This window comes from Phallusia mammillata, chromosome 4 (assembly GCF_965637545.1).
Source record: "Phallusia mammillata chromosome 4, kaPhaMamm4.hap1.1, whole genome shotgun sequence".
NCBI lineage: Eukaryota > Metazoa > Chordata > Ascidiacea > Phlebobranchia > Ascidiidae > Phallusia > Phallusia mammillata.
Window position 1 is genome coordinate 23,557,538 of NC_137255.1, and position 15,156 is coordinate 23,572,693.

At 36.9% G+C, this 15,156-nt stretch overlaps 3 protein-coding genes across 4 annotated transcripts; all 3 read left to right on the forward strand.

Annotated features, from left to right (window-relative positions):
* The first annotated feature begins 55 nt into the window (after positions 1-55).
* On the forward strand, positions 56-4,484 carry LOC145223898 (versican core protein-like). Of its 2 annotated transcripts, XM_080090309.1 has the most exons (6): positions 56-346; positions 493-726; positions 850-918; positions 1,362-1,470; positions 1,689-1,735; positions 1,913-4,484. In XM_080090309.1, exons 1-6 carry the CDS (start codon positions 127-129, stop codon positions 2,143-2,145), a joined length of 912 nt encoding a protein of 303 aa, XP_079946435.1. In that variant the 5' UTR covers positions 56-126; the 3' UTR covers positions 2,146-4,484. The 2 variants fall into 2 exon arrangements, with proteins under 2 accessions (XP_079946435.1, XP_079946436.1); XM_080090310.1 differs by lacking the exon at positions 850-918.
* A 40-nt stretch (positions 4,485-4,524) lies between these two features.
* LOC145224621 (uncharacterized) lies at positions 4,525-5,875 on the forward strand. The gene is made up of 2 exons (XM_080091157.1): positions 4,525-4,988; positions 5,291-5,875. Exons 1-2 carry the CDS (start codon positions 4,856-4,858, stop codon positions 5,593-5,595), a joined length of 438 nt encoding a protein of 145 aa, XP_079947283.1. The 5' UTR covers positions 4,525-4,855; the 3' UTR covers positions 5,596-5,875.
* Positions 5,876-7,688: 1,813 nt separating this feature from the next.
* On the forward strand, positions 7,689-10,943 carry LOC145223653 (uncharacterized). Its single transcript, XM_080090054.1, has 7 exons — positions 7,689-7,911; positions 8,311-8,544; positions 9,005-9,088; positions 9,381-9,422; positions 9,583-9,688; positions 9,943-9,989; positions 10,122-10,943. Exons 1-7 carry the CDS (start codon positions 7,695-7,697, stop codon positions 10,430-10,432), a joined length of 1,041 nt encoding a protein of 346 aa, XP_079946180.1. The 5' UTR covers positions 7,689-7,694; the 3' UTR covers positions 10,433-10,943.
* Positions 10,944-15,156: the final 4,213 nt, after the last annotated feature.

Genomic DNA, 15,156 nt, shown 5'->3' on the forward strand with positions numbered 1-15,156 from the left:
TAGTAATGTTAGTGCAAGTGCATGCCGTTTAGTTAAAGTTTTAAGGTATACAAGCACGTTGTCAACTAGTTTGTTTGACAAAATATCATTTTATTGTTATAGTGTATAGTGCAGCTAATCAGCAAAATGAAACTGGCAAACATATATTTGCTATTGGTAGCAAAACTATTAGATGCTGCGCCCTGGCATAAATTTAATGGACATAAATACTACATTGAATTTACCGCAGTCGGCTCCTATGGTGAAGCTAAAGCTGGATGTGTTGCAAAAAATTCTACATTAGCAAATGTTAAAACGAATAAAACACAGAACTTCTTGGTCCAAAAAATTGGAGATACATTGAAAAGTGTGTTTTAGGGAAATGTTTATTTTACTTGTTAAGAATGTTCTAGGCGTAAAGTTATGAACCATATACGTTTTTATTGTCATTTTTGCCCAATTGTTTTCTACTGTGTAAACATAATGAACTACTGTAATATATTATTTTGGCAGGTATACCATATTCAATTTTTATCGGTGCAAGGAGAAACTTAACCACACATAACTTCCAATGGACAGATGAAACAAGTGTTGATGTGACAGAGTGGTATGGCGGAGAACCAAATAATCCAGAAACAGAGCATTGTGTAACAATGAACTGGAGAGATGCAATCACAGGGTACAAGTGGTTTAATGTTCCATGCGACTCATACCTTGGAAGATATATTTGCCAAAGAAGTCTGCCGAGTAGGTTATTTAATAGGGATATTTATTTGACTTGAAACTTGCACAATGGCAGAAAATAATAATAATAAAACGATGCTTAAGTTACGTGCTTACACAACAAATACAAAATTATATTGTTTTTAGTGTTATCTGCCACCAAGTTATCTTATACACTTATGAGTAAACCTCTGACCACCGCTGAGCAAAATCAAGGTATTATCAGTCGAAATAATTTCATTTTGCACGATACAATGTCTTTGCAAGTTTATTATCGTGCAGCTATGAAACACATAAATATATTTTTTGTAATATAACAGCTGTACTTTTCTCTTTTTAATTGTAAATGCGCCATCAAGAAAAGTATGCAACAAATATTTACCCGATAAAGAGTTTGTATTTCGTCATTTTCGAATAGTTGTGTCACGGTATAACACACGGTCTTCCGACATTTTTTTGGCTCTACAATCGCAATAACCCTAACATCTGAGACAAAGTGGTAACAAGGGCCACAGACAAAGCATGGCGTCAACAAAGCAAAAGTACACCAGACTTGGAATACCGCAGCGTTTTTAAACATAATTTGACAATTGATATGCCACAAACCATTTTATGGATTTTAGATATTAGTGGTATACTATAGCTTGTTTTACTTTCAGATTCAGGAAGTAACTCAGTGCTACCAGCTGTGCTTTCATCCATCATTGTATGCCTCGTTGTGATTTCAATTCTTGTGGCAGCTTCATGTTTTTATCGCCGCCGCAAAAGGTAGTCAAAGTAGTTGGTCACAAAAATATGGTTTTCAACTAAAAGTTACTTTGAGACAACACGCCGTTACAGTAGAAAAGATTTACCGTTAAAACGTGCTTTCTGTACAATGTTCCACTGGAATAATTGGAAAACTTTTTTATAATTTCGCTTGCCCACTGGGGAGTACTACTGAAAAATATTATTTGACATTTAGACCAGTTTCTTACAATTTTCAGATCCAAGGCACAATCCATACCCAATGAAAACGAATACGTAGTAGTCGGTAAGAATTTTCTTAATTGCATTTTTTACAAACAGGGTTTAGAGTTGGTATTGCATGGCACCCTACATTCATATTAGGATTGTGAATGACTAGTTCCACATGTTTTATAGCCCAACACAATTTTCCTACTGTACCCAAATATATCATATAAACTTTACTATCATTTCTTTTTTTAAGATACAACCTGCAACGGCCGTTATGCTATGCCAAAACCTGCGCAAATAGAAAAAAGTTGCGCCATTGCTGGAAATGGTTCCACCGAAACCGAGCAGCCATACGATTCCGTTCACAACGAGGCTTACGGTTGCACTGTAAGCCCGAATAGAGGCGTGTATACAACCGCAAAGGATTGCATGAGCCTAAACCAGGGGTTCTTAAACTGGGGGGCGCGCCCCCCTAGGGGGGCGTGAAAGGTTCGCAAGGGGGGCGCAGCACAATCTGGCTGCAAAGTTTTCACTTGCAAACAGTTGTAAATGAATGTATTGGAATTATGTCGGCGCTGATTTGAAATCAGTGATTTCGAACTTATCGTTTAAAGTTAACGCTTCATTGCTCTGAAATGGATGTCCAGTTGTAGGCCTACTAACCAAACTTTTTTCCACTGCGGGCTTTACATGCCCTAGTGCCCTCTTCCCAAACTTAGCCCACGAGGCGATTTTTATAGGGGCGCCAAGATATGATCTTTTGAAAAATCTATTAAATTGTAAGTTATAGTTAGTCTCATCTTACAAGGAATGCTTGTATATTACGTCACAAGTAACACAATAATACAATTGTTTGCGCACAATTAACACTTTTTGTTTTGTTTGTACGTAATAAACTGGCTTTGGGTCAATCCTGGGCGTTGCAATCCTATGAAAGTCGGTAATATTAATTTTACATGTCGTAACAGTAAACTTTTGTAAAGAGTAGATTAGTTTTTGACAGTAACAAAGTTATCAATACGTTTTGGCAAACCTACAAAATGGGATCGCGGGCCGTAGTTTGGTGACCCCCTGTACTACATAGTCGGCTATACATTCTTTATTTGTTGTTAATTTCGCATCAGAGATTGCCTTGACTTTTAGTGCATCAACAATTTCTGGGCAACATATGCGTAGTTTACAAGAATACGGGCACCGTGGCTCTGTGCGCGCGCTTTTTTCGCAACTTATCAGTGTTGAAGTGGCCTTTTCTAACGATTGGAACTAACTTGACAGTAGCTTAAGGCGGACCTACGATGTATGTTGTTTTCAAAAAACAAGACAAGCATCATCAGTGCTATCGTTTTTAGGGGGGGCGTGAGAATAAATAAATAGTGTCAAGTGGGGCACGACCGAAAAAGTTTAAGAACCCCTGGCCTAAACGAAAGTGAAAATCATGTAGGTCCTTGTCAACAATCCGATCCGAGCCAAAACCGAGAGGTTCGGAATATGTACGCTATGGTTGTAAAGAATAAGACAGGCGTCGAAGAGCAAATGCAAAACATTTAAGTTACTGTTAACCTGATAATGAAGAGAATAAGACAAAAAACACTACCAAAAAAGTTTATTTTGTCAAAACTTTTACACTGCTACTTGGCAAGCGGGGTATCTGATGTGCGGAATGCTTGACTTTTGTAAATTTATTTCCAAGTTTATTTTAGCAATTTTCGATTTTGTTTTGCGGTAGTCCGCAGGACGAAGCAAATATAAACTCCAGGCGCTGTGTTGATAATAATTTAACCTCAGTGTCCCCTGGGCTTAGGCCTACCGTGACCGTAACTCATTGCAGCCGTGTAAAAATCCTTTTTGAACGTTGCTACAACTAGCATCAACTTACAGTGTTTCGTTTAGCTAGTTCAGCGCACAACCATAAATCATCATTCATCTTCAACAACGTCATTATAGGTACAGATTGCACGCATAAATTAAATTTGTGTTATTGCCTTTAGTTGTCAACTCAACGTAAAATGTCGGATTGGGGCTTGAGTTTAAACGTAACAGACTTGTGTCAAACTGTATACAATTCCGAACTGACTAGCCTTATTGTGTTTTGTGCTGTTTCCTTTCGATGTCATGCAGTTAGTTTACGACCCATTTTCTTTAACTTTTTTTGTGCGTTCGATGTTATGTAGAAGTCTTTGATTCTTGATGGTGGCAACTATCCTTCGGGCTTAAACAATTACGCACTTTTGTTACATCTTGTTGTGTTTTTGATTATAATTTTGTACATTTGGTGATTAAATTGAGTTGGTTGTTAATATCGAATATTTTCAAAACTAATACGAATGTGTATACAAGCCGTTACGGCACCGGTAAGTTTAAATTAACCTTGTTTATTAACACAAAAAGGCAAACTTAGTAACCAAACAACGTGCATAACTTCCTTGCAAGCATACTTCCTCGTTTCTGTGGAATTGTCGCTCTCTATCCCATCTCCCTATTTGTACGTTTGAGGAACAATGTCTTTGAATAATTGCGCTTTGAACCCACAGATTGACGCTTTCCTTAACGTCATATGTAACTGCAATCCGTAACTATGGACCTAATGGTTTTCGCTTACATTCAAGCCAAACAATCAAAATAAGCCAAAAACATGTCATAACAGAACTCAACAGTGATTAACAGTGTCTTGTGTTTGGGAAATATCTCACACTAATTGAAAAAGGCAATAAATCGCTTGTTTGTTAAGTATTATTTAAAAACAAACAGGAGGTCTAAACCTGGAAATTGTTGTATGTGTATATACATATTTCACTGGTATTTCATGCTGTCAAGTTTCTAGGCAGCAAATGAAGCACATTATTTTGAGCGTGCTATGCTTTCGATTCTGAATATGTAATGCTGTAAAAGATTTAAATTTTGTTCATTGTTTAACATTGTGCGTGTTTCAAGCCAAACATGTTTACTAAGCGTCATAAAGTGAAATAGAGACCGAAAGGGCAGCGTAACTTCCTGATACGCCAGCTTCCTTAGTGCTTCACTATTGTCTGTTATATTAATGCTCAGTGATTGAACACATCTGTGAAGAGACAAAAAGATCAGCAAGGACTGATGCCAAAAGTTGCAGTTTGAGAAACACAGATATCATGTATAACCCGTTTTTTGATTTGTGCAGCTAGAAACTCCGCCTAATTTATTCCACTTTGTTACCTCAAACATGTTTTTGTTTGGAAACGATTGCAAGACACCAAACGAAAATGTAAATCAAGCAGGTCCTAGTCCACAACCCGACCCCAACCAAAACCGAGCTGTGCAAGATGTATACGCTGTGGTTGTTAAAGATAAGACAGGTATCCAAACGCAACACGTGTAGTTACAGGGACAGGGACCCATTGAGTGGCGCGTGCCAAATTCATTTTTATTTTAAACTGGCAATGTATTAAAGTGCACCTTTTTGTAAGTGTTAGTGATTTGTAGAAAAAGTAGACTGTTTTTTGAAGAATATTACATCATAACAAACTAAGATTGCATGGCACCCTACATTCATATTAGGATTGTGAATGACTAGTTCCACATGTTTTATAGCCCAACACAATTTTCCTACTGTACCCAAATATATCATATAAACTTTACTATCATTTCTTTTTTTAAGATACAACCTGCAACGGCCGTTATGCTATGCCAAAACCTGCGCAAATAGAAAAAAGTTGCGCCATTGCTGGAAATGGTTCCACCGAAACCGAGCAGCCATACGATTCCGTTCACAACGAGGCTTACGGTTGCACTGTAAGCCCGAATAGAGGAGTGTATGTAACCGCAAAGGATTGCATGAGCCTAAACGAAAGTGAAATTCATGTAGGTCCTTGTCAACAATCCGATCCGAGCCAAAACCGAGAGGTTCGGGATATGTACGCTGTGGTTGTAAAGAATAAGACAGGAATCGAAGAGCAAAACTAAAACATTTAACACTCTTAACTTAATAATGAACTGGGTAAGAAAAAACACTACCAAAAAGAATATATTGTCTACATTTTTTTCACTGCTACTTGGCAAGCGAGTATCTGACGTGCGGAATGTTTGACTTTTGTGAATCCTCTTCCAACTTCATTTTTGTGTGTGCAATTTTAGGTTTGGTTTTGCCGTAGTCCGCAGGACGAAGCAATTATAAACTCCATGCGCTGTGTTGATAATAATTTAACCTCAGAGAGCTTTGCTCCGACTCATTGCAGCTGTGTAAAATCCCTTTTTGAACGTTGCTGCAATTAGCATCAAATCATGGTGTATAGTTTAGCTATTTCTGCACACAACCATCAATCATTATTCATCTTCAACAACGTCATCAACGCTATAGATTGCACGCGTGAATTAAATTTGTGTTATTGCCTTATAATTGCCAACACAAAGTTATAGGTCGGGTTCGGGCTTGAGTTTAAACATAACAGACTTCAGTCAAGCTGCTTACAATTCCGAACTGACTAGCTTTGGAAAATCTTTTAATTATGTTTTGTGTTTTTTTCTTTATCAGTTTACGACACATTTTCTTTTATGATGGTTTCTCTATTATTTTTTGATGATTTCACTATTAGAAGTACTTGATTCCTAATGATAGCAACTATCTTTCTTGCCTAAACAATTAAGCACTTTTGTTACGTCTTGTCGTGTTTTGATAATTTTATACATTTGATGATTGAAAATTGAGGTTGTTAATATGTATGTTATGTGCTTACAAGCCACGACGACTAATTTAAGTTTATTTTGTTTATCAACAAGAAAAGTTCAACATAGTAACCGAACAGAGCGCGTAACTTCCTTGCACGTATACTTCCTCGTTTGTGTGGATTTGTCACTCTTTATCCAATCTTCCTATTTGTATCTTTGAGGAACAATGTCTTTGAATAATTGCGCTATGTATCGCTATGTATCGCTTACCTTCAAGTCAAAAAACAGAAACCAAAAACATGTCATAACAGAACTTAGCAGTGATTAACAGGGATCTAATGTTTTGAGAAACATCTCGCACTAATTGAAGAAAACGCAACAAATCGCTTGTTTGTTAATTTTCAAAACAAACAGGATGTATAAGCCGACAATTATTGTGCTTACAGTGTGTCATAATTTTCTCATTAGTTAGGAACTTCTTATCCCAAATTTCTCATATATTTTGGTAACTATGTATATCTATTTCACTAGTGTTTCATGCTGTCTACTTTCTGGGCAGTAGAAATGAGGCACACGCATCATTTTGAGCGTGTTTTGCTTTTGGATCTGTACAGTATATTTAATGCTACGTTATAAAAGGATTAAATTATGTTCATTGTATAGCATTATGTGTGGTTCAATCCAAACACGTTTATTAAGCGTATACTAGTAAAGTGGAACAGAGACCAAAAGGGCAGCGTAATTTCCTTATACGCCCGCTTCCTCAGTCCTTCTGCGTTGTCTATTGTAGTAAGCTCAGTAGTTGCAGATCTGTGAAGAAACATAAAGATCAGCAAGGGCTGATGTCAAAAGTTGCAGTTTAAGAAATACAGAGATTATGCTTTAGCCAGTTTTTCTTTTCATGCAGCTTGGGAACTCGCCTCATTTATCCAATTTTGTTACCAAAACATGTATTACATTGGGTTATATTTCATTGAGTCCCTGAACCTAATCGATTTCGGAAATACCCACTTCAAATAACAACTATAACCTCGAAACGTGTTATAAGTACCTGTGCAGACGAAATGTTAAGATGTAGTCAAAAGAACAAATTCTATCGAGCCAGTGTGCCAGTTTAACCAAATATGTTTATTAGATTATGTCGAAACTTGTAGGTGCATGTGTACTTATGTAAAAAGCTACTTGCTATGAAATATACGGTTTAGGTGCAGTATATAAACCAAGTCAGTACGTTTGGAATATTATATATTTATTCAGAACTATACCTCAAAGTAATTTCAGTGCATGACTTTTGTTAAAACAGTTTCAATCTGAGACATGGAATCTAAGCACGTTGTCAACTAGTTTGTTTGACAAAATATCTTTTTTGCGTGTATATGGTGCAGCTAATCAGCAAAATGAAACTGGCATATATATATTTGCTATGGATAACAAAACTAGTATATGCTGGGCCCTGGCATACATTTAATGGACATGAGTATTACATTGAACTTACGCCAGTCAACTTCTACTCTAAAGCTGAAGCTGGATGTGCTGCAAAACATGCTACATTGGCAAATGTTAAAACAAATGAAACACAAACATTTCTGGTCAACACAATTGGAGTATTAAAAGGTAAAGCATTAACGTATTTCAAATTAGAATATCTGAATACTTAAAAATAGTTCACAACAGAAAGTTAGGAGATCAACAATTCCAAGATTGTACAAAAATAATTCTAATTGCAATGAAAACTCGTTTTTGTCGCAGATAAATAAAACATAAACTTGAACTAAAATGAAACAGAATTATTCAGACAGTTTTATTATTTTCGTGATTTATGCCCAGTTGTGGCATCCAACAGAATTAGTCGAGGCATTACTTTTATGTCTGTTACTACAAATTGGAATGCCGTTAGTTAGCTATGCAAATCAATATAGCCGATATTTTGTCACCAGCTGCATTGTTCAGATTTCATGTTGGGCCATAACAGGTGTGCTCTGTCTGCAGCTTATTTTTGTTATTGTCTTTCAGAGAAACCGTTCTCTTTGTTTATCGGTGCAACACGAGGAAAAGAAAACGCAAGCAATTTTCAATGGACAGACGGAACACTAGTTGATGTTGCACAATGGGGCAGCCATGAACCAAATAATGTTGACGAAAAGTGTGTGACAATGGGGTGGCGTGATGACGTTTGGGCAATGTTAAAGTGGATGGATATTTCATGTTCGTCACTTTCGAGATATATTTGCGAACGAAAGTCTTCAGGTGTTTAGTGTGTTTTTTATGTATGATAACCATTTGCCTAATAACTTGAAGAAAAAATGACATTTACTTGATGCGTAACTTTACAAAACGATTTCATATAACTCTTGCGCTTTGCTGTGAATCGGAATGAGCCTTACGATAGAGAGAAAATACATAAATTTGTGTTTTTCCAAAATACTAAACATTAAGTTCTCATAGTGATTTTCATTTCGCATGTATGTAAATTGTAATCGCTATTTGCTTTGTTTCTGCAAACTTAAAGTGTCATCGACGTAAAATTCCACAACCGCGAAACAGCAAAGTACTGTTGCATGATTTAACACATTTTTTCAAATAATTACACTTTGTAATTACATAAATTGGGACAAATATATAGTTGCCAGCACGTAACACTTACTTCTGTCATTTACGTTAAAATACCCAAAAGCAGTATGTTTAACTTGTGACATGTTTTCACTAGATTTGACAAACACAATACATCCATTGTATAACACACCACCAGGAAGTACTGAAAAAAGCAGAACAACCTCAATAGGTTTGACAGGTATCTCCTTCTAAACAAAATTAATATTTAAATGACAACAACTGATAAATTTTTTACAACATTGTTTAAGAGCATGACGTTACCTTATCATAACGTTGGCTAGTAAAGTTGCAATATTTGTCATATTTTTTTTTTAATAATCACACTTTGTACTATAAATTGGGCAGATATATAGTTGCCAGGCCACTTTTATTTCTGTTATTTGCGTTTAAAGTCCGTAACAGTATGTTGAACTTGCCACATGTTTTCACTAGATTTGACGATAACAATATTTTATATAACACTTCACCAGAAAGTACTGAAGAAAGCAGAACAACCTCAATAGGTTTGACAGGTATCTCCTTCTAAACAAAATTAATATTTAAACGACAGCAATTATTAAAAACGTTAAAACATTGTTGAAGCGCATGACGTTACCTAAGCGATTCCAACAAAAAAAAACATTTAATTGACTTTAGATATTAGTGAATGACTATAGCTAGTTTTACTTTCAGATCCAGGAAGTAGCTCGCTACCAGCTGTGCTTTCATCCATCATTGTCTGCCTCGTCGTGACTTTGACTGTAGTAGCAGCCCTGATCGTCTATCGCAGACGCAAAAGGTAACACATCCATTTGCCTATCAATCCTATTTATATTTCTCATGTAATCCTAAAGTCCACTACATGACAACATTATGACAACTATCAAAACCAAAAGACCTTAATGATGTGAAAACAAAACGAAAAAAAAGCTGTAAACTAACGAAACAGTGTGATTTTGTTGAATCATGTTCGTCGTTTGGGGTTATTGTTTTTTTGTTTGTATTTGCATTAAGGTTGTTTAAGCGTTGTTTAAACTTTTTTGTCATCTTTAGATCCATAACACAAACTAATCCGAAGGAAAACGAATACGCAGAAATCAGTGAGTGATATATTAACATGCAAAACGTATTTTTAAAAAGCTGAACATTGCCCACTCCGGTACTTTTCGCACGACTTCAACTCCGAAACGCATCCTATTTAAACCTTCACTTGACACGTTGTGCTTTTGCAGATACAACCCGCAACGGCCGTTGTGCTGAGTCAAATCCTTTACAAAGAGAAAATAGATGTGTCAATGCTGGAAACGGTTCCACTGTGCCCGAGCAGCCTTATGGTTCCGTTTACAACGAAGCTTATGGTTGCGTTGGCAGCCCGAACGAAGGAGGAGTGTACTCTAACGCAAACGATTGCAAGACACCAAACGAAAATGTAAATCAAGCAGGCCCAAGTCTACAACCCGACCCCAACCATAACCGAGCTGTACAAGATGTATACGCTGTGGTTGTTAAGGATAAGACAGGTATCCAAACGCAACACGTGTAGTTACAGGGATTGGGAAACTATAAAATGGCGCGTACCAAATTCCGTGTCATGTCAAAATGACAATGTATTAAAGTGCACCTTTTTCGTTTGTAATAGTGGTTTGTGGCATCTGATGCCAATACTATAATTACAAAATTGACCGATTTGTGCGTATATACTGTTTTTCGATGAATATAACATCATAAAAAACTAGAATAAAGCAATGGTATTGTTCAATTTTTGGTCAAAAACGTTTGTGTGCTATGAAAAATAACATTGTGTATCATCACTGGCCAGCGTGCCTGGGTTACCGGCTCCTGATCTGGGATAAAGTTTATGGTGATGAGGATAGATAGAAACAAATCAATTTACTGTGTTTATATTTTCTTTGTGGTGTTAGCAAGTTTGTGACACTTTTCAATCTTATTGGTATTATTTCACCCAACTCCCTTTTGAGTTTAAGAAATGATGCACTTGTAGCGTTGTACCTTATTGTATTTTTGGTTGTAAATATAAGTTATATATTTCATGATTGAGCATTTAACCATGTTCTTTGTTGTTATTAAAGTAGTTTACCAGTGGTAAGAATGTGCTTGCGAGCCAAAAACTGGTCGGCTGTTTCAAATTAAGGTTGTTTATCATCAAGTAACGTCAAACATAGCAACCGAAAGAAGCGCGTAATCTCCTTGCACGTATACTTTCTCATTCCTGCAGAATCGTCTATTGTGTAAAGTTTGTTTTATGGTTGACCGAAAACGATCTTATCAATTGATTAGGGTTGAAACAAAACAACAAAGAGATCAGAAAACAACGATAAAAGAAGGTTCCATCGTGCTCATTCTTTATCCAAACTTCCAATTTGTATAGTAAGGGAACAATGCCTTTAATTAATTGCGCGTTGTAGCCACTAAAATGAGGCTTTTGATAACGTCACACGATTATGTACATAGCTATTGGCCCAATTGGTTTTGCTTGCATGTTTGTCAAATAATAAAGAGAAACTAGAAACGTGCCACTAGTAGTTAAGAAAACTTATCGGCTGATACCAGGAACCTAATGTTTTCGGAATTGCTGCTATCTGGAACAGTACCAAATCAAACTTTGTTGTAACAAAAACAAGTTCACAAGAAATTGATCAGTGTCGTTATGTGTATGTATACTGCGAAACGACAGAACGCCTATTTCAATTTTAAACTGCAAATAGTATGATCTCTATTTTAATAAGTCAGTAGCCAGTAGCCACCCACAAGCAGGGAGTCGAACCGGAACTGAACCCGAACCCGCGAACCGGTTTGAGCTGTTTATTTCATTAAACCCGAACCGCTAATTACAATTTTCTAAAAACCTGAACCGGAGTTGAACCCCATATTTTGTTTGGCGTTGGACCCGAACCGGAACCGAACCAGTGAAAAATGCAGTATGTTTTATATGTTGTGATTTTATTCAAAACTAATACGCGAGATAACACTTATAGGGCGTGTCAAAAATTACAGTGCACGGGCAAAATTCTTTTGGAGTTTGATATAGCCAGGTAGATGATGGGTGGAGTTAAATTGACATGAATAAAAATTTGAACCGGTTTAAAAACCGGAAACCGGTTCGGACCGGATAATTTGCCCGAACCGGAACAAAACCCGTACCCGAAAATATACATTTTTAAAAACCTGAACCGAACCCGAACCCTTAAAAACAAAACCAAGTGAACCCGAACCGAACCTGAACCCATATGACAAGCGGTTCGACTCCCTGCCCACAAGTTCAGACTGGGCGTTGCTCTAAGGGTAAATAAAAGAAGCAAAACCTAGCTTTGCCGCTCCAACAATGCCAAATAAAGTGAGGTGCACTGTGACAGTGCCAATTAAAACAAAACACGCCAACATTTATACAAAGGAACGATCAAGTTTAAATCTAAAAACAGATACCCAATTAAATAAATGGTTTGTACACATGCCAGGTTAAATGATCGCAGAAATATGTGAGACCTGCAAAGGTTGTGAAGTGCTGATGTATGCAGTATGCATACACTGCGTTTACCAGTCGTTAAGTCGGGTATACTAAATGTAGGTTTGAAAACATATGAGTTGATATCAGGAACCGAAAAGATTGCGTAATCAGTTACGTGTCTACTTCCTCCGATTGATGCAAGTCTATAGCTTCTCAAGTCATTGTTGTGTACTGATATACACGTTGAAACTAGCTGTGGGCTCGAGAATAACAGAAACATTTACAACGCAATTTGAATGCTTGCTGGACAATCTGGATACGTGCACAAATATACGCCGTGGACGGATGCACAAACAATTAAACAAATATGAAAGTACATATAGGACAACAACTATCCAAACAATGTCAGTTAGTCTAGAATATATGTTAGTGCTAATTAAAATCTACCCACCTACGACCTGTCCTTGAGTAACAATTCATAGGAAATCCGTGGTTGTAAATAAACAGGATGAAAACTTATCGCGCTTCTCTAATTTTACTGCAAAAGTTAATTTATTTGTTAAATTGTTTCGTTGGCAAATTGATTAGGGAATGTGTGTGCAGGCTGTGCTCAGTTGTAATTGGACTGTTGCTTTTGTTGTAGTGTTAGGTTGTCTATATATATACGTACAAGGTTGTCTACAGCTGAAACCTTTAACTGCAGGGCAGACATAAATGCGCATGGAGACGTGGCTACCTTCAGTCGCAATGGAGAATCTTCAGACAAACAATACTTCCCAGGCCGATATTAAATACAAACACGAAGGTTTAGGTTTAGGGCATTCACATTCATGGGCGCCGGCAGAAAATTTTGCAAGAGGGGGCAAATTTTGGATGATACTTTACCGCATCAAGAATTTGTTACATATGAAGCCATAAATCGTGTACTTCACAATTGAGTTGCCTAAAAGTTAAAGCATTGAACGATGTCACAAATCCCCGCGCTGCCAATTTAATTAGGTTTGCTGCTAAATATGTTAAATTGAGGTAGCCTAGGCTACACTGAAATTCCAAGGGGGGGCAAGTGCCCCCTCTTGCCCCTACGTGGCGGCGCCCATGTTCACATTCATCTTTTGACTCCTCAATCAGTATAACGGAAAAATTTAAGAGCCATTAGGATACTTGCGACTCTGGGGCGACATACAGTGATCAATGCTTGTTAGTTTGTCTCGACACTTCCATATTGTTGCATCGCTGTTCGGAAACACACCCTTCACAGACTTAACCCATCAGCAGACAGAGGTTTGCGTGCAGTTATCCTAAATCGAAATGTATTATTATTGTAAAAATCTCCAACCGTTTTATTTTGTGTGTTGCAGATAAAAAAATAACCTATAGATCCGTAGGGAATTGTCATTTACAAAAGGGTGTTGAAGTAGTCGCTTGGATGAGTGCTGACGCAAACTGATAAACTATATCTATGCTGTTAGTTCTCAGTAAAATGACATAAAAATACAAAATACCAAGAACCATTATATTTCATTGCTGACGTACGTGTAAATACAGCATACGAATCACCGGAAACAGACAAAACTAAACTATGCTTTAAACGGGAATTTATTTGTGTTTTTGGGCTATCTTAGTAATTTCAGTTTTTCACAACTATTCTCATAATAGTTAACTAAATCTCTACATACCGAGCCCCGCATAAGTAAGGCTTGGCAGAAGACTTTACTAAAACCCCGGCGTGCTGAATAGGACATTTTACCACATATTCACGAATGGAAATCTTTGCCTTTTAAGCGCAGGCCCATTTGCACACACCAAAAACGATACTGGTTGACTTATATTTAAAGAGACTATGTACGGTGTAAACATTTCGCTGCGGTGCTTAGCAACAAATTATGTCATAAAAGTAAAATAGGTGATCAACCAGAAGCGCTGATTAAAGTGGTTGACATTTATTGTAATAAGGATGTGTGTTTAGCGTTAAAACCTAATCGACACACAACCAGGGCGCATAAGAACATGAAACTAGAAAGATCGGTAAAGTGGCCTATCAGTACCCAAGTATTTCAGCATCTGTACCACTATAGGCAGGTGTGAAGTGTAGAATGGAGACAAAGGGAGAAAATATATGCAGGGCCACAGGTTCTTTTCGAAACTGATAAGCTTTATTGGTAATTATGTTTTGACTGTTTCAGCATGTGCGCAAAAATGTTCACAAAAATTATTATGGTGGTATTAAGTGTTCAATTCACAAATGCTGATACGTGGTATAGCTTCAAAGGATATAAATATCTCATTGTTTGGAAGCCAAATGCCATTTCATATGACGACGCCGAAGCTGGGTGTCTTGAATATGGAGCTACAGTAGCTAATGTCAAAACAACAGAGATACAACAGTTTTTGGTGAAGAACATTAAACATGTCAAGGGTAAGAATAGAATAGTTTACGGCATTGTTATGTCCAAAGGTTGGCAAGAAAACCATTTACATCTCAGAGGTTTTGTAAAAAATATTTCAAAAACTTCTCTGCACAAAAAGGTTTCATATAGCGTAATAATTGTACAGGACACATACTTTTCCGAACATTGTTCTTTTCCAAACGATGCGATGCAATATTTGTTGTTTTACTTGCTGACGCATATATCCTCGCGTCCTTGTGTTTACTGCATTTCAGATATGAGTTATAAAAGTAATGATAAAATGACAACCAAAACAAATGTTACCTAATTAGTGTTTAACCCGTTTTTGTACCGGATCCATTTTAGCTTGTTTTTTGGTTTTGCATCTTTTCGCAATATGCTTACCGATTTGTG